At 39.7% G+C, this 18,623-nt stretch overlaps 1 protein-coding gene across 3 annotated transcripts in view; it reads left to right on the top strand.

Moving 5' to 3' along the window:
• The window catches only part of LOC126298189 (zinc finger FYVE domain-containing protein 26), a 381,844-nt gene that overhangs the window by 163,862 nt on the left and 199,359 nt on the right, over nucleotides 1-18,623 (top strand). For all 3 annotated transcript variants that reach the window (XM_049989496.1, XM_049989498.1, XM_049989497.1), the window contains 3 exons: nucleotides 1,926-2,176; nucleotides 3,226-3,840; nucleotides 3,962-4,142. In XM_049989496.1, coding sequence (XP_049845453.1) covers nucleotides 1,926-2,176; nucleotides 3,226-3,840; nucleotides 3,962-4,142 — 1,047 coding nt within the window. The remainder of the gene's footprint in view (nucleotides 1-1,925; nucleotides 2,177-3,225; nucleotides 3,841-3,961; nucleotides 4,143-18,623) is intronic.

Genomic DNA, 18,623 nt, shown 5'->3' with positions numbered 1-18,623 from the left:
AATCTGCTCCAGGTGGCTTGCACCAGAATAACTGCATGTTTTCTTCAGTTCAGCCTGGAATTTGTCCCTGCTGTTGAGCTTCTCTTTGTTGTTCTTGAACCACTGCTGGTTTGTGCTGTCCAAGTAAAAGTACACATTTTCCAAACACATCATGTCCTCTCAGCTGTTGTATCTGATAATTCGGTTGCATCCTTTCAACAATTTAGTGGCCCCAGAAAATGCTTACAGATGCCTGATGTGCAGCTGACTTCTGTTTTCAAATCCATCGGGTTCCTGAACACGCGTACCACGAGAACGGTTTAGTGCTGGTATTCCCTTTTGAGTCTATGTTGGTGACAGCATTAGTGTTGCCTTATTGGACTCACAGTGATGTAAATATTTTAAAGTACCTACCATCTCGACCAAACAGTGTTACAGACAGGTAAGTCCAAATCTGAAAGCAGTGTTGTCAATAAGATGTTACAGACACCAACTTACAGAAAGAACAGAAAAACCTCCTGGACAGTGTGTGTATCTGTTTATACCAACATAGAATATTTCAGAATATAAAAACATTACAAACATTATAAATTTTGAGTACCTTCCAGGACTGGTAAATACCAAATAACATATAACTGGTGGTGGTTGGATCTGAACTGGCAACCTGCAGCACAACAGCCTGTGATGCTAACATCTACGTGACACTGCATGCAGCATGGCTCATGGCAGTATTACCTGATGTTGTGAGGTTTCTACTTTCTACTTTCCACTTGACACTTTACACTTACCTATCCCTCTCCAATTCACTGTCTCTCGTAACTACCATCATGTTTTCTATTGTTGTCTTTGTTTTCATTTGCCCCTAATATTTGCTAGTTCTTTCCTTTTCCACATTACTTTACAATTTTTCCTTAATACTGTTTCATATTCTACTCACCCTTGTTACTGTGTCCATTGCATCTTTTAACTTCTCATTATATCAAATCTCATCTGTTTCTGATATCTCCTTGTTCATTTGGAAAATGTCTTTTTTTAATCTACTGTCCTGAGTGACGAAATGGTCTAAACTGTCAATAGTTTTATTTCCTCCAATACTTCTTCTGTTACACTAGAAGAATTGTCAGTATTGCAATAATTTGAAACTACCTAAAAGATAAAAACTGTGTGCTGGACAGGGACTCAAATCTGGGACATTTGCCTTTTGTGGAAAAGTGCTCTTCCGACTGAGATGTTCGAGCTTGGCTCACAATCTGCACTCACAGCTTTACTTCCATCAGTACTTCATCTCCTACCTTCCAAACTTCACAGACGTTCTGCTGCAAGCTGTGCAGGATTATCACTCATGGAAGAAAGGATATTGTGGAGACGTGCCTTAGCCACAGCCTGGGTGACTGTGCCCAGAATGCATTCTGGAGACAGTTGCATTAGTTAGTATTTCTATCAGTTTCTGTGATTGCAGGATTCCAGTCCTGGTCTGTCACACATTTTTAATCTGGTAGGAAGTTTTAAAATAATGCACACCTTGCCATAGAGTGAGAGATGCATTCTGGAAACAACACATAGACTGTGGCCGAGCCATTTGTCCATGATGCACTTTCATCCACAACAATGAAGCTTTGATGGTAGGTATCCAATGATAGATATCACAGTCAGTAAGAGCATTGCTCCCCGTCAGGCACACTGTCTTGTTAGTGTTAGCTATCTCATGTTATCAATTTTTGTTCTTGAATTTGTGTATTGTCCAAGTGTTTGTGGGTTTATTAGCAACAATATATTCTCTCTTATTCTCTTGCAAATTAGCTGAATTTTAAAAATTATAATACTTTCATAAATGCCTCACTATTCATCTTAAAAGTAGACAACTTGAACAAAATTTTCACTATGTATGTTAAGAAATAACCATATCTACAATGGACTTAAAGATTATAATTATTCTTTTATTTCAGAAACACCAAGATTCTCGTCCTATTTTGATGCTTTGCACAATGGTCTCATGGAATATTTTGGTCAACTAATTTTTGATTTGAACATACCTCCTGTGGCATTAGAGCATGAAGCAAGTTTGATAAAGCATAACCTTGTTGATACTGTAGTACACTGTTGTTGCCCACACATTACAAGTGCAAACATAGTATCCACATTTCAGATCACGTGTCGTACATCTTGGGGTATGATATGCTTAAATGAGAATCAGATGGTAAGTTTCTCTACCGACATATTACCTTTTCATTTAATCTGTCAGCAAATTATCTTCATAATACAGGTTTGTTACAAGTGAATGCAGTCCTTTTAATATTGTGCTATAGTAGTGTTTTTAAAATAATGTTGCAAAGCATGACAGTCATACAGAGAAAGTCATTAAGTCATCATTTTATGTGCTCTGTGTGTTTCCTGTTGCTAATTCTGTATTATTTAGTTTGTAATCAAATTCTTCTCACTCATCATAACATTTTTGTATTAGTCTGTTCAAAGTATTGTTGATGTGAACTTTCAGCTTTGCCATGTTTCTTTATAAATAGGCACAGACACTGAATGTTTAGTGTAGACCCACCCAATAAACTTGCATGTTGTGAAGTCCAGTCAGTGTTGAGACTGTAACAACTATTCCGGATGATTATGTTCACTGTGATCAATCCATCACATCCTCAATGTCATATTTAAGAATTCATGTGTATTGTGATGTAAGTGAAGTGATGCACCACCTCTTTGGTAGGTAAAGTCCATGTTGTTAATCTCTTGCTGTTGCAGCAGCATTGGGCATTAGACAGTTTAGTTGCATATCCAGGTGCATGTATCCTGTAATGATCTCTTACATGAAGAAAAATGGACGGTATACTTTAAACTGTGAGATCATGCAGAACATATAAACTTTTGTTGCTTTTCATGAAGATGTTGCTTCAAAATGTGCAGGTCGGTGCCCCAGGTTCACATATTATGTCTGTTCTCTGTTGCTGGAGATAACAGTTGACCTATTTTTTTGAGAAATGCCATGTGGAAGTATCATTGTGCTATTGTAAACGATGGATATAAATGGAATTCAAGCAGGGCATTAACTTTCTGAGCAATTGTTGCCATTGTTGTTGCTGACCATTGTGCAGTGGTGGACGTTAGTGGAAACTATTGCAACAAAACAAAACTTTTGTGCTTTTATGTATTTTTCCAGAATTCTGTAATATTATGTCTATAATTATGGTGTATGAGGGGTAGTGTTGTAATGTACAGAAGAAATGGACCTTTTTGTTCTAGGTTGAAGTCAGTGATACAAGAAACCCTGAACTACTAGTCAGAAGTTTGCTTACAGATATTTCACAGCTACTACAAGGAAATTCAAAAATTAATTTGAAGTGTGGTGTATTAACAAGGCCCGTGGCATCAGAAATGGTTGTAGATCAGAGAGTAAGAAATGTACTCTCTAGAACTTCAGGACTTTCGTGTGTTGATTTAAATCTTCTGTCCTCTGTAGATGAAGCAATGGCATTTTTTCTGAATGTAGCCAACCTCTTGTGGATCCATGCACTTTTGACACTGGAAACAGATTCTGAGTTTACGCAACCAGGCACCATAATTACTGCAGATATGCCAAAGCACAGTCGAAAATTTGGTTTGTTGTCTAAAAATCCTTTAGAAAGAACTATAGCTATGAAATCTGTTGGTTACAAAATTGGACAATTGGGTTTTATTTCCCTGTTTACTTTGCAAAAGTGGCTTCTCGGAGAAGCTGCATGTTATCCACATATGCGATCACTGAAAAATTTTCTTAGCCAAGATGATACAGAGGCAGTGGAGGCATTAAAAATACCATGTGATCAACGTGTGCTGTTCTCATTGGCTAATGGGCAAAATTTTACTCCCAAAATACAGGTATTACCACATTTTATTGATTAGTCAACAGTTTAGCTCTCAAAATAAATCTGTTTTGCAGCTATTACAATAGTACATATTTTGCAGCAGTTCCAGTTCATAAACTCATTCTGTGTTGCAGGTATTTCTACCTGAAACAGTTGATTCACAACTGGATTCTGGAATAAGCGAATTCTTAAGCTTCTCTGCAACATTACATTCAAATGGTTGTTTGATCATTCCAGAACTTCTGTATTTTTATTTGGAAGCATCAATACTGAACCAAGAACCAGAAAGCAATGCTGCCATACCTTCCTTTAACTGTAAGTACAATATAATTGTAAGAAACATGTTTTTCATGGGAAATTGTCAGTATTCATAAACTAATTTACAGATATTCTCAATTTTCATGCTTCATAGAGTTGTTTTACTCTTCCCGACAAAAAGAGAGTCATTGAGAAGGGGAGGAGGAAATGAAATGAAACTTCATTGTTTGGGAGGGTATGCGATACAGTTTCAGTGATTGTAGAATTGAGTTAAATTTACAAAAGGACTCATCTGTGTGAGTTCACTGAACTGTACAGTGTTGCACCTCTTTTGGCCTGGACGCATACACTAATTCATTTGGAAAGGTTGTCATACAGCCTTTGTACAAACTACCAGCAAATGTTGTACAATAAAGCCTTTGTATTCTCTCCTGAGGCAAGCTGCTCAGCAGTTGTTGTAACTGGCCTCACATGTTGTATTGCTGACTGATCTGGGTATCTAGCTGATCACAGAAGTACATCAACATCACACAGACATTTCGTAGAAACATATACTGTGTGTGTATGAGCAGTGCCCTGTTGAAAAATAGCACCCCAGCACTGTTACATGAGAGGATGCAGGATGCCTGCAATGTACAGTTGTGCCATCAGAGTTCATTCAACACTAGCAGCCATGAACTGAAGTGACACCAATGGCCCTCCACACCATGATGCCAGGAGTAGCACTGTTCTGCCTCTCCAAAACATTTGAAGAATGGGAATAGCGCAGAACTGTGATTTGTTGCTGAGCATAGTGCAACATCATTGATCAGCAGTCCTTGCTTCCCAGTCATGGCATCACACCAAATGCTGCTGTTTGTGTTGTGGTGTTAATGGCAACCTACACGCGGGATGCTACTTTTCTAGTGTGGCGAGCGCTGCTGGATTTTCTGACTAATGGTGAATGATGGCATTAAAATGTTACAGGGGTCCATTACTTGTTCTCTGGTGGCAGCCACATATTTGAAAGGGCTACAATGTGCTTGAAGCACAATATGGTGATTCTCCTTTGTGGTGGTCAGAAGTGATTGACGGAACCTTGATGACAAATATGCCTGCCCTCATGGTCCTAAGCAGTCCAGAATTGGGGCACTGTCCCATATGAATGCCCCACAATTCGGGATATTGCATGATTTGACCAGTTGGCCAAATGGGGGCACACACTGATAATCCTTTCAAATTCTGTCTGACAGTCATAAGGCTGCTTCACATGTGTATGTGACATCTCTGTGTCTGTGACATTGATCACTCAACATCTGGTACTGTTCATGCCCCTTTTATGCCTTACTTTAACTGGTAACAACAATAAATGTGAGCAACACTAATATCAATGGTCATTCTACCTCCACAGAATCAGTTTTTTTTTTGGGGGGGGGGGGGGGGGGGTGGCAGTGTATTTTATAGTTTCATTGGGCAGCAACGTTTCATTGGGCAGCAACGTTTCATTGTCATTTGGCATTACATAAGAGCAGCATACCACTCTTTTTAAGAGAGAGCCTTGCAACATGTGAGCAAATATGATGCTGTTCCTGATGGACACTGAGCTATACAATTAATTAAGATGACATTTGCACTAAGAAAATGAAGATTTATTTAAGTATTCCACTAATAGTTTTCATGCAAAAGTTTTTGTAAGTTTTCAAAAGTTCTTGTAAAAATGCTTGTTTGTATACTGGAGAAGTTCCATATGTTTACAAAAGTTTTTACAAAAGTTTTGTCTGTTACACAAATAAAGCTAGCCATTTTAGTCTTCTATGGGCAACTGTTCCTATCACAAGCTAGGTGCATAAGTGTGAGGATTAAGATGCACCTCCTGGTGTACATTTGTGGAAACCATTTAGTTTTTCTGTCTTAGTGACTTATTAATGAAAAAATTGACAAAACTGTTTAAACGAATATTCAGCTTACAATATCAGCATACACAATGTTTCTAGAATGAAAAAAGGTAGGAATAACTCCTACTTAGTAGATGACAGTAGACTTTGATACAAACTTTGGTTACAAAGAAACTCAGCTGAAACACCCAAAGATTCTGTTACCAGATCAAAGATAGGGAAATATTGAAGGAAACTGGGCTATCATGCATGGAAGTCATGCAGGATGCAAAACAACAGAGAAATGTCACACAGCTTGAGAGTGAATATAAATAGAGAAAAGCAAGCGACAGTTCACATATCAGAGATAGGGATAAACCAGCCTAGAAGTAAAAGTACAAACGAGGAAAAAATATAGTGATGGAAAAAAGGAAAATAAGATTCAAACAATGGTGAGGAAACAGTTGGCAGAGAGATAAACTCAATATGCTACAGAATACATTGTCAGTCTCACTACTGCCTTCTCTTCTGACAGTTGTCTCTCTAGCATGGTTAGCAAGCAGATTCCTTGTGACCATCTCACCACAACACAAATCTTTAATGGAATTACCAGTAAGGATAATTATAGCTTTCCTAGACCCTCATCATCTACCAGTGGTTGAAAATACTGTTTCAGTTGTAAATTTCTTTCATTATCCCATGACCAGTTTTGGGCTGTTATAAGCCCATCTTCAGGTGTCATACTGGAAATAGCAAGAGATGGGAGATAATTTTCACATGTCGCAACACACACAAAAAACAAAACAAAAATTTTCTTGAAGAGATTTAAAAAACACTTTAAAACTGCCGGTTGGGCTAGGTGCTGTGAAACTTATGTCAAAGCGAAAGTGATACCAGACAGTACTACGGACGACTGCCTGGGTAAGGGAATATACAAATAATAGCAGGCCCCTAAATGCCACAATGGACCTGTACTAGGCACAGTGTGCTACCTTTGAGCACAGGACAGAGAGTATGAGAATGAGGAAACAAATTGGTAAACCAGAGTGGCAAGGGTGCAACCATCTCTTGATGAAGAGAAGAATATGGGGCCACTAGCCTGGCCACTCACAATTTGAATTAGTGGTTCGGTTTAAAATGAAGAAAAAAAAATTACATAAGAAATACACAAAATAAATTAAAAGTGCATTATGCATAATAAAGGAGCATATTGAACAGGTCGCTACAGAACTGTGGTAAAACTGAATGGAAACTGTGATATAAAATTGTTTTATAAACCAGAAAGTGCAATGAAACTTTCCTTTTACATGAGTGGCAAACAAGTTTTAAATTTAGTGGGGATATATTATTGGCAATGTGGAACAACATGCCACAGTCATCAGTTAAAAGAACATACACATGTGCCACTCCTATTTACAAGCTCTTGTTACTGATCAACTGGGAAAGTAGCGAAACTTTAAAGTTTATACCTTCAGAAAGTAATATGTCAATTAATAGCTAGTGGCAATAACACTAAAAGGGCACATTACAACTGGGGTCAATTTAAAATCTGCTAACCAACAGTTGACAACTAATCGAGGCTTATGTGAGATAAGACCTGAGACATATTTTACATCATGAAAGATTTAATTAGTGAGGGCACAGATAATGCCACAGTACTATAATGTGCCATAGTCATAGGATAAAATGAAAAACATGCAAACTTTTACTACGAGAGGACAATTTTACAGCTATGCAAAATGAACTGGGTGGAATTTATGGACTTCACTATAGGAAACAGGCATATGCCGTATATTTGTTAATCCTGTTGAAGGCCAGAAAAATAATGGCAAAAAACAAAACAAAAAACCCTGACCCAATTAAGAAGTATACATATATGGTGTACATGAATCTGGATGCTGCTTCAAAAAAGAAAAGTTATTCAGCAGGACCGAGTGCTTAAGCACAGTTTGCTCGTTCAAAGTTCCATATGGATCATGGCAAATGCTACGGATGATTTCTATTTCTTCTAAAATGTTTAAAGATGGACCCTTACATTGAATATGTAGAATGCTGCAGTTTGCGTTTATATTTGAAAAGAAATGGTTATGATCCTTCAGGTGGTTAGTGAGAGCAGATTTGGAATTGCAAAGATGCTGATGCTCTCAGGCACTACACTGGATGCGATAGACGCCCAATTGTGCGTAGTGATTGTCTTTTCTGCTTTTGTGCTGCTTCAATAGTCGTCCGACCTTATGCAGGTTGTAGAAGGTTGGTATAACCCCCTCTTTTCTAAGCCATTTGCCAATCCTGTCAGATATAAAACCTAAATATGGGATCCTGCAAAAACTTTTTTTTAGAGTTCAAATGGTTCAAATGGCTCTGAGCACTATGGGACTCAACTGCTGTGGTCATTAGTCCCCTAGAACTTAGAACTACTTAAACCTAACTAACCTAAGGACATCACACACATCCATGCCCGAGGCAGGATTCGAACCTGCGACCGTAGCAGTCGCACGGTTCCGGACTGCGCGCCTAGAACCGCGAGACCACCGTGGCCGGCTTTTTTAGAGTTATCATTATTAATAGACGACAGGATAATCCCGTACAGATCATTGGAAGCGCTTCTAATTGCATTTGTTGATGAAGAACATCAACAGCATTTGGTTGGTAGCCATTAGCATGTGCTATGAATTTAATGGTATCCAACTCGCACTGGTAATTTTCTTTTGAGAGAGGGACTGTGCTGCATGGTGAAGCATAGCATGAAGAGCTGCCATTTTTTGCTGCTTTGGGTAAACTGAAGAGCAATGAATAATAGATCTAGTCATAGTTGGTTTTCTAAATACGTTAAAGTGAACATTACGGTCTTGTAACAAAATTTACGGATTTAAAAATGGGAGTGTTAAGCTAGAGTGTTATTCTATTGTACATTGAATCTTAGGGTGCATTTTGTTAAAGTCATGTTCAAAAAGTTGCAGCTGGGCATCGGTGCCATTATATAAAAGTATGATCTCATCGACATATCTTTTGTAGCATACTACTCTTTGAAGGTGTTGTGGGCAGGTTGAAAAAAACTGGTTCAGTGTGACTGCTGTAAGCATTAGCTATTATACTGGCAGTGGGGGATCCCATGGTTAACCCGTCAGTTTGGCCATATATACCCCTCCTCAGTCCATTTCTTTGTCATTTTCTTGTGACTATTCCTGCTGCCAAAATCACTGTATGTATTCTGTTATCATCTTGAATACTGGTAAAATTTACTCCATCAAAGATAAAACTATTGTCATGTACCAGCCTATTTGCATTAATACAGGTTGGAAAACTCTGTGTGTTCAACATTATTAGCTCAGAATAGGGTGATCCAGTAGGGACGGGGATTTAAATACTTGTGACTGGTGATGCCTGATGCATTTACAGAAATTTGCCAAAAAGGAGAGGTAGTGAATGTGTATTCCTAAATATCCCAGACATCATGTGCACTGATACATTAACACATGAGAAGACTGTTGCATTTACACTTGTGAAAGCCTTCATTTACACATAACGAAATGTCATATTTGGCAAGTGATAATATACAAACTAGTGAGTATTTTTGATGTTTTATTCACTTAAATATTGCAGCAATGTATTTTTAATAGAAATAATTTTTATGACATGTAATAACTTGAAAAGAGGCTTCCTGTGATATAATGTCTATCTTTGATGTGATTAACTGAAACCTTTTGCACAAATAGCCAGACAGGAACTAAGTTGGCACAGAGTGGTTTCACCACCTAAGCAGTGCTTTCAAGTTCTAAGGTCTCCAGTTTTGTTTTTCACCAAATGCTTACACAAAAAAATTGTCAGTTCTGTCATTTCTCCATGTAATCTTCCTACATCCACACACAGTGTTCAAAACATTGGTGCTATGAATCCATGGGCACTCCAGATGCTCATTCAAAAATATTTTTTGGCTGCTGGAAACTCACTGACACAATACTGGCATGGAGTGCCTCTTTCATCATTGAGAAACGCCAAAAATCATTTGCAGCCAGGTCAAATACATCAGAAATGTGAGAAACCACTTCAAATTTGTTTTCATGGAGAAACCTCTGTTCGCTCAGCGTGCTGGTGCATGGCCTTGGTGAAAGAGCACACGTGCAGCCTTTGCTAGTTATTTTTCTTGTGTTACTTGAAGAAGCTTATACTTAAAAACATCTTAGTAGCTCACACCTCTCTCTGTAATGCCAACTGGAATGCAATGAGTAGGGAATATGCTGTTGCTGTCGCAAAACTTGGTCATCATCTTTTTCAACACTGGCCCTTGCCTGAATATTTTTGGTGGTGACGAGTTTGTGTTCTCCCACTCATCAGGCCATCACTTCATTTCATGATTGAAAAATAGCATTCCTGTCTCATCCATTGTCACAACTGTTGAAAAGAAATTCCAGTTCCTGCTGTCATCATATGTCAATACCACCTTGCAAATTGCCATTTATGCAGCCTTGAAGTCATTCATCAGTATTCATCACACCCACCTGCAGAACCTTACTGTATTTAGTAAGTTATCATGCAGGATTGTGTGTCCAAATCTCACAGAAAATTCCTCTGCTAAGACAATATTTTTTAAACTCACTTTCGTGGTCCTCCAGAACTACTGTATTCACTCCTGTGACCAAGTTGTCAAATCAGCTTGTGCAAGGTCAAGATTGTTTTGATTTGTTGATGTTTGGTCTTCTTTGAACTGTCACACTCATGAAGTTACAGTCTTCAGATTTATGAAACCTTCTCCACACATCTCACTCAATTGCTGATGACTTTCAATGGGTGTCACACCATGGAAGTGGAGAAAATGAGTGATTACTCGCTGTTGTTGGAATGAAAAATTCATCAGTTCTAGTAACAAAATCATGCCACACTCTTGCCATAGGCACTAGAGTTCAGTGCATTGTATAGTGCTACCATCTGTGTTATTCATACACAAAGAGTGCTCATATATTTTAAGTCAAACTACAAACTCCTCTCAGTTCTCAGAAAAAAAGAAAATCAGAGGCCTTAGAACTTGAACAAACCTCATAGATTTTCATCTATACCAGGGCCGGCCAAACGCTGCACAGTGTGCAGACATGCGGAAGTGCTGCACATGTGCACAAATGTGCGACAGCGACATCTGTTATTAGACATATGTCCTAAATGAACGGCGGCGGCTCCACTTCCCTGTGGTACAAGCAAGAATGCAACATACCCAGTCTCGTTTACCCCTGGTGACCGTAACCTTAACAGAGAAGTACTGAGGAATGGCAAGTACTGTGAAAAAGCAAAGGACGGGAGATCTATGTTCTCAGTCATTTAAAAATGACTGGGAACTGCAATTCTTTCTGTAGCCGTTGGTGAAAACTCACAGTGTTTGCTGTGCCGCCGAATAATAGGCGTCCAGCGTAAGTTTTCAATTGAAAGACATTACAATACGTATCACAAAGATGAGTGTAGTGTACTCAACAGTGAAGAACGGCAAGCAAAATTAAATGTCCTTCAGAAAATGGGTGAGACACATCAACTCGATTTTATTGTACGTCAAAGTAACTGATACTTCTTGAACTCTTAGTTTCTTGTGGTGCATTTATGTCTGTTTTACTGTACGCTGTACAATGTACTGTTTTCAATTTTCCAGAATGACAACCACACTAAATCTTCACTGCGAGGATGTTTTAAAATCACATTAAGAATTGCACAATCTGGGAAACCCTTTTCCGAAGGGGAGTTTGTAAAAGGGTGTCTGACTGATACTGCAGAACTTGTGTGTCCCACGAACGTTAGCAGGTTTCAAGAAATCAGTCGATCCAAACAAACAGTGACAAGACGTATCACTGCTATGGGCGGCGATCTGCACACGCAGCTAATAAATAAGGCTAAATACTTTGTTGCTCTCTCTGTTGAGCTCGATGAAGCAACAGATCTTACAGTTACAGCCCAGGTTGTGATATACATACGAGGTGTCGATAACGCACTTTGTGTAACAGAGGAGCGACATCTGTGCATAGGAACATGCACTACATGAACGCTTACGGCTGCGGTGTGCACACTGTGACCCGGAAGTTGCACATGTGCAAGAGCACCGCACGCGTGCAGAATTACTGGCTGGCGCTGATCTATACTCTGAAAACCACTGTAAAGTAGATGACAGAGGATAATTTCCATTTTACAATCTATTAGGGTTTATCGCCATTGCATTCAAGTACAGAATTCAGGAAGAATGACTGTTTAAATTCTTGTGTACATGTTTTTATTACGCAAATCTTGTCCTTGCAGTACTTGGTGGAGTTATATGTAGAGGTTGTAGTATACTTTTCACTTAATAATGGTTCTTGAAACTTTGTCAGTGTACTTTCACAGGATAGCTGCATCAGTCTTCAAGCATCTGCTAATTCACGTTCATTGGTAGTTCTATGATGTTCTTCCAATGGTCAAAGTAACCTGAGAGTATTCACTCTGACATCCTTCATCACCAATTAGTCCTATTTGGTATGGGTCCCACATACTTATGATAAATATTCTAGGATGGGTCACACAAGTGTTTTATAAGCTATCTGTTTTGTAGATTGATGACATTTACCCAGTACCCTACCAATGAATTGAAGTCTGCCCTGATTTACCTTTGTGTTATGAGATGACAGGAGGAAGACAGCTCGGATGGAGCTGTGACAGATGGGTCTCACTCACAAAGGACTGGTGGGAGTGGATCTGTAAAAGAAAAACATACAGTGTCAGTATCTGGGAAGGTCAGCCTGATCATTGGAGGCAGTGACTGAGGTGAAATGTCAATACTGTTGAAGGTCGATCAGGCCACCAGGTGGTGGAGGCAGGTCCCAGCATGGACAGGTTTGTGTCAAAACTTCCTGGAGTGGATAACCGCAGGCCAAGAGGATGGCCTGAGAAGGATGTGCAGATGAGAAAAAGCTGGAATCTGGTGGGATTGATGGTGGTGGGGTCAGCTGAGGTGAATGGATTCAGGCGAGGTCAGTGGGGATGACTGTGGGTGGGCCAGCTGCAGGTGAATCGCTGTCAGAATTTAAACCACTTGACATGCTACTGTGGAATAAACACTCTTATCAGAGATAACACTGTAGGCAAACTCTCTTAATCTGATGTTTTGTATATGCAATCAAAAATGACAGCTCGATGAAAGGATGAGGAAGAAGGAGGAGGTTTAAGGTCAGCATATAATGGATGTGATCTTCCTCCCACTATCCAAGACAGCAGCTCTTGTGGGATCTGTGAAAGATGATTTGACTTTATGAAAGGTGATTTTAAATGAAATTTCTTGGCAGTGCCATAAAAGTTACATGGGACAAACAATACGCACACAGTGGCACACCTGTACTTACAGCCCAACAAATCTCCAACGGCCATTCCATGGATTATGGGAAAGTCAAGATACTGGCCACAGCTTCATCCTACTGGGATTCAGTAGTCAAGGAAACTGTGGAAATACAATTAATAAAGAACCTGCTCAAATGAGGTCAGAGTTGCCAGCTCAACAAATCATGTGAACTAATCATTCCACATGTGTGCTCTCAGAGGAATTACTGTTCTGAATTTTCACTACATGGTGTTCCAAAAACATGCTATCTGTTTTAATAAACAGCGTAACTCAGGGGTGACACTTTATCTATGACTGATGCTCTTGTTGCATTCCAAGTTTTACCACAATTGCCAGTGTTGGTACCATAAAGGTGCACTTCTTGTACTTGGCACATAAATGTTGTTAAGATTTTTTGCAAAATTCTGCACTGATTTGCCATTTTCCCCCACTCTAGGTTACACTGTCTCAGATGCTGGTGCATCTACCATCCATACACTACTTCATATGGAAAACACCTCATATGCTCATGACTTTTGATTTATACCCTGTGAGTACAGCCCTAAAGATTGTAGTGTATCCCAATCATGCTGGTGATTGTTGACAGAGTTACTCAATGTCTTCCCTATCATCCAGTGAACCCATTCTGCCATTTGCTTGCGGGGTAACACATTTATTCATAATTTACAAATTCGCAACAAATAACAGAGGTGCTTCATCAATTCCAACATGAATTTAGTACCTAGATCTATAATCAAGGTTTCTGGGGTACTGAACTTTAATAATCAGCTATTAACCAGAGTATATGCTACTGTGTCATCCTGTTGATTTGAAGTAGCTATCATTTGCATGAAGCAGAAAAAGTGATCTGTTGTCATTAACAGACAACATTTCCCTGTCAGCATTTTCTAAAAGTACATAATATGAACCACTCAGTCATCTGAAATGGTTTACTAGCCTCTGGTAATCTCTGAAACAGAGTATGCTGCTGACTTAATTCACCTTGTTGTGATCATAGTACACAGTGCTTTATGTACTGTTCTATGCCCTGCTTACAGGAGCACCATAAATATTGCTTGGGCACATGCTGCTCTATTGTCTTGTGACCTCCAAACCTACTAATACATGCTTGTGTGTCTATTTTAACACTTCAGTTCTTAACATAGCTGGTACTACAATCCAAATTCCAAGTTTTCTTTGTTTATGTGACACTACATTGCACACAATGAACTGTGGTTGCATTTAAGATAGCTTGCAGTCTGTGTCAGCTGCTGGTGCCTTCTACGATTCAAGAGAGGTGGAACATATTTTTTGTATAATCTGTTATGACCTTTAATTTTCTCGCATACAGATAACATCAAAAATATACTCTTTCTCCATTGTAGAGCAGTTCTTTTCCACTCTATTCATCTATGATGAGGCATAGACAACTGGATGTCCTGCTACCATCCACTTCTTGAATTGATACACAGCCAAGTGCATGATTGCTTGCATTGTGTGGTAATGGAAATTCCTTCTCATAATCTGGGAAAACTAATACTGGCCCACTTATTAACAGTTCCTTCAACTGACTCTGTGTGTTCTCGCACTCAGTGAAATGTAACTTCTATTTTCAATAGACTGGTCAGTGACCATGTTATTTCCCCAAATTTTGGTGCAAATATCTAGTGATAATTCACCAGGCCCAAGAAACTCTGGAATCCTTTTTGTGAATGCAGTGTTAGAAAATGCTGCATGGCTTTTATTATCTTGGGGTCCTTCCAGACTTCATCAAAACTAATTATGTGCTCTGGTTACTGTACTTCTTCCAGTGCAGAGAGAGACTTTTGTAAACTCATTCAACCGCTTAAAGATTTCCCTTAACCATAACACGTGCTCTTTCATGTTGCTCTTCATGAAGATAGTTATATCGTCTAACTACACCATAGATTGTCTATGTTTCAATCACTGCAGTAGACCATCCAAGAAGTGCTGAAATGTGGGTGGTGCGTTCTTCAATACATACCCCATGTGCTGATATTGATAATGTCCTGTCAGAAACATAAACATTGTCTTTTGGCAACCCTCCATTGCTGAATATGGCTTGTGATAACCACTCCACAGATCAAAATTAGAAAACTGTCTACATTTCCCCATGTTATCCATTGTTCCCATTATACTCTGGTGTGGAGAAGCATTTGTAACCATTTGCTTGTTGAGGTACCAGCAGTCACAACGAAAGCGATACACCATTGTTCCATCTGCTCCTTTCTTCAGGATGATTACCACTGGTACTTTCCTCAGTAATACCTTCTCATAACTGTTGGTTAATACATTCTTTCAGCACTGATTGCAGATGATATGATGTACTGTACAACTTAAGTACATAGTAAGTTCATTCCCAGTTGAGATTCTGTGTTGTGTCACGGGTGCACTGGCAAAGACCAAACAGATTCTCATATGCCAACAGTAACTGCTCCATCATTATCTTCATCTTCTCTCCTCATTCCAAGTGCACTACCTTCTCTCATGATGCAGCGAAGCTGGCGGCTCACTTAATCTTAGTGTCCAAATTTGCTGTATCTAAACTGCCTCCTTGCAAGATCACCAAAGAGATAACTGTCAGTGCCTTGGACAGTTCCATGCCTGTGGTGCCAAAATTATGTATCCTGGTGGTCACTACGGTGCTTGCCATCAACTCCTGTATGTATAAAACACTCCATTATGTGAAATACAGTGATGTATTTAATCTGTATACTCCACTATGTATAATACATTTATAACCATATTAATTTCTTCACTAACCCACAGTAGTTTTCCCTTACCTTGTGGTACATTATCTCGTAAACTGATCTTTAGTGGCCATGCACACAGTGTAAGTGGTTCCCCTTGCACCCAAACTTTGGAGCAGTGTGTCTCTGTTGGCAGTTTTCCCAAGATGGAATGGTGTCCCTGTGAATTCTACAATGTGCTGATCAACATTGACTCTAGTATTATGTTCAAGCAAGAAATCTAATCATAAGAGTGTGCAGTAACCATTTTCTGTGTGAGACAAAACTTCCATACAAGCCAAGAAATTATTTGCCACAATCCACAAACTCAACACTGCAGAACCCAGAGACTGCACATCTCCACAAACCTAATGTAGTGGGCACAACCTCAATACCTTAAGGTCTAAACTTACCACGGACAACTTTGAAGCCATGTCCAGTAGAAACTTATGCTTCCTTCTATCCACTAAGCTGTCTAAGCAGAATTTTGCAACTGCACATTGTATACTTATATTTACTGGGTGTAGTGCACAGTGACTCTGGAGCCCCCATTATAATTTATTGTTGGGTTACTATTCCCACTCCGTATCCAACTATACCACCCCAGAGTGCACTTTCATCTGCAATCCTGTTCTGTATACCCCATTTTCTCACAATTCCTACATTGTGATTCACCAAATTCCCACCATATATGCTGCATCTGTCCACGTCTTCATTGTTTGTTGAAATCCCCTTTCTATCCTGATCTCTAGTCAATACGTCTATATCTTATAATGCTGCTGCAGTCACTATGGCTTCAGCTAAGTTCCTAGGGAACTCTACTTGTACCTTTCTTGACACTCTGGGCAGTAATCCCTCCAAAAATGCATCTAATTCCCTCTGTTCAGCTAGCTATAGAAGTACTCTGTTGATGTTATCATTTTCTGTTAACTTCTTTCTAATCCTGTTTTTGATAGATTCCCACTCTCTTTGCAACAAATTGTTCAAATTTTCTCTTCAGTTTTAAGGCTGTCAATGAATGCTGACATATAATGTCCCACCAAATCCAAAAAGGAGATACTAGGGCAGCAGTAAAAGTGTCTTGGATGGATTCTAACCTACTGGGCAAGAACTGAACCCTCCACTCCCTCAGTGCATCCAATTTCTTTCTCAGCTACTTATTGCCTACTTGCATAAACACCATGTACTTTAGTAAACAGTGGACTACCTCTGCAGTGGTAAGCATTCATTTCAAAGCCCATGTCCATGCTAAAAAAGAAAAAGTCACTAGGAAAGGAACCAACACTGACACCACAGTTGTATTTCCTGCCACTGAAGGCACCTAATACTAGCATCTGAGTAGTAACCATGTGCGTTCACTGAAATCCCTGAGGTAATGTCCACATCTCTTGCACTTAAAACAAATCACAGTGGATGACTGGGCCTATGGAGCATTGTGCCCCAACAAGTTACACTGTGTACAGCAAACCAGGTGCAAACTGTCATTGTTTTCTTATTGTGCCCGCTAAAATCACATAAGTCACTAATTTTCAACAGTGGAACTTTTAATCCAGTCCTCTGTTCTTGATGAATAGACATTCAAAACATGCAAAACAGATCATTTCCACTTACCATGTTGAGGTGATGCCATAGATCATTGCTCTACCATGTCATGTGTAGGTACTGGCTCATCAGACACCAATGTTACAGGTTGACCAGTTCTGGCTGCAGAGTTACATGTGTGGGAAACTGTGGTATGGATTCACCAGTACCACAGTGAGCAAAAGAATGTGTACTCTACAGAAACATTCTTTATTACTCAATACCTTCTGTACAGTACTTTGATGCTAGTTGCCTAGCCGCTTGTTGTGGTTAGTAGACAGCTTGTGATGCTGCATTAGTATTCTGAGGCAGCAGCAACAGCTGATTGCAGCCACTGACTGTGTTGATAAAAGTTGCTTTGTCAGCTTGGTGACATTGGCCAAGCCAGGCGGCAGTCAAGTACTGACAGCAGTCTATGACATCGATGTTAAGTAGACAGGCTGCATGTCAAACCCAGTACCCTTGGACACTGGTTGGTGGGTCAGGGGATGGCACCCTCCCAGTAGCTTCATCTTTGGAGATCCAGTTCGAAGTCCAGAACCGTCATGGCTATCACACGATTTCTAGATCACTGGCTTTGGCATGCTCGAAGAGGCTGGAATAGCTTAGTCCTACAATGAATGTATGTCTGATGTAGAGACTGCACCAGTCAAATGCACGATTCTGAAAAATCGGGCCGTTGGTCAAGCTGAAGTATTATGTAAGTGGCTCGCCTGATAGCAGTTGGCTGGTTGGAAGGGCCTGCCTGAAACTCGGGCCACAACATATGACTTGAGCCTATATGATTATTGCAGCTCATATCCTTACAAACTGCTGCACTCAGGTTTTTGTTTTTGAGTCATCAGTCTTCTGACTGGTTTGATGTGGCCCACCATGAATTCTTCTTTTGTGCTCAATTACACTGAAGAGCCAAAGGAACTGGTACAGCTGCCTAATATCATGTAGGGCCACCACGAGCATGCAAAAGTGCCACAGCATGACATGGCAGGGACTCAAATGATGTTTGAAGTAGTGCTGGAGGGAATTGACACCA

This window comes from Schistocerca gregaria, chromosome X, assembly GCF_023897955.1.
Source record: "Schistocerca gregaria isolate iqSchGreg1 chromosome X, iqSchGreg1.2, whole genome shotgun sequence".
Lineage (NCBI taxonomy): Eukaryota > Metazoa > Arthropoda > Insecta > Orthoptera > Acrididae > Schistocerca > Schistocerca gregaria.
The sequence above is the reverse complement of the archived record's forward strand: the minus strand, read 5'-3'. Positions and strand labels throughout refer to the sequence as shown.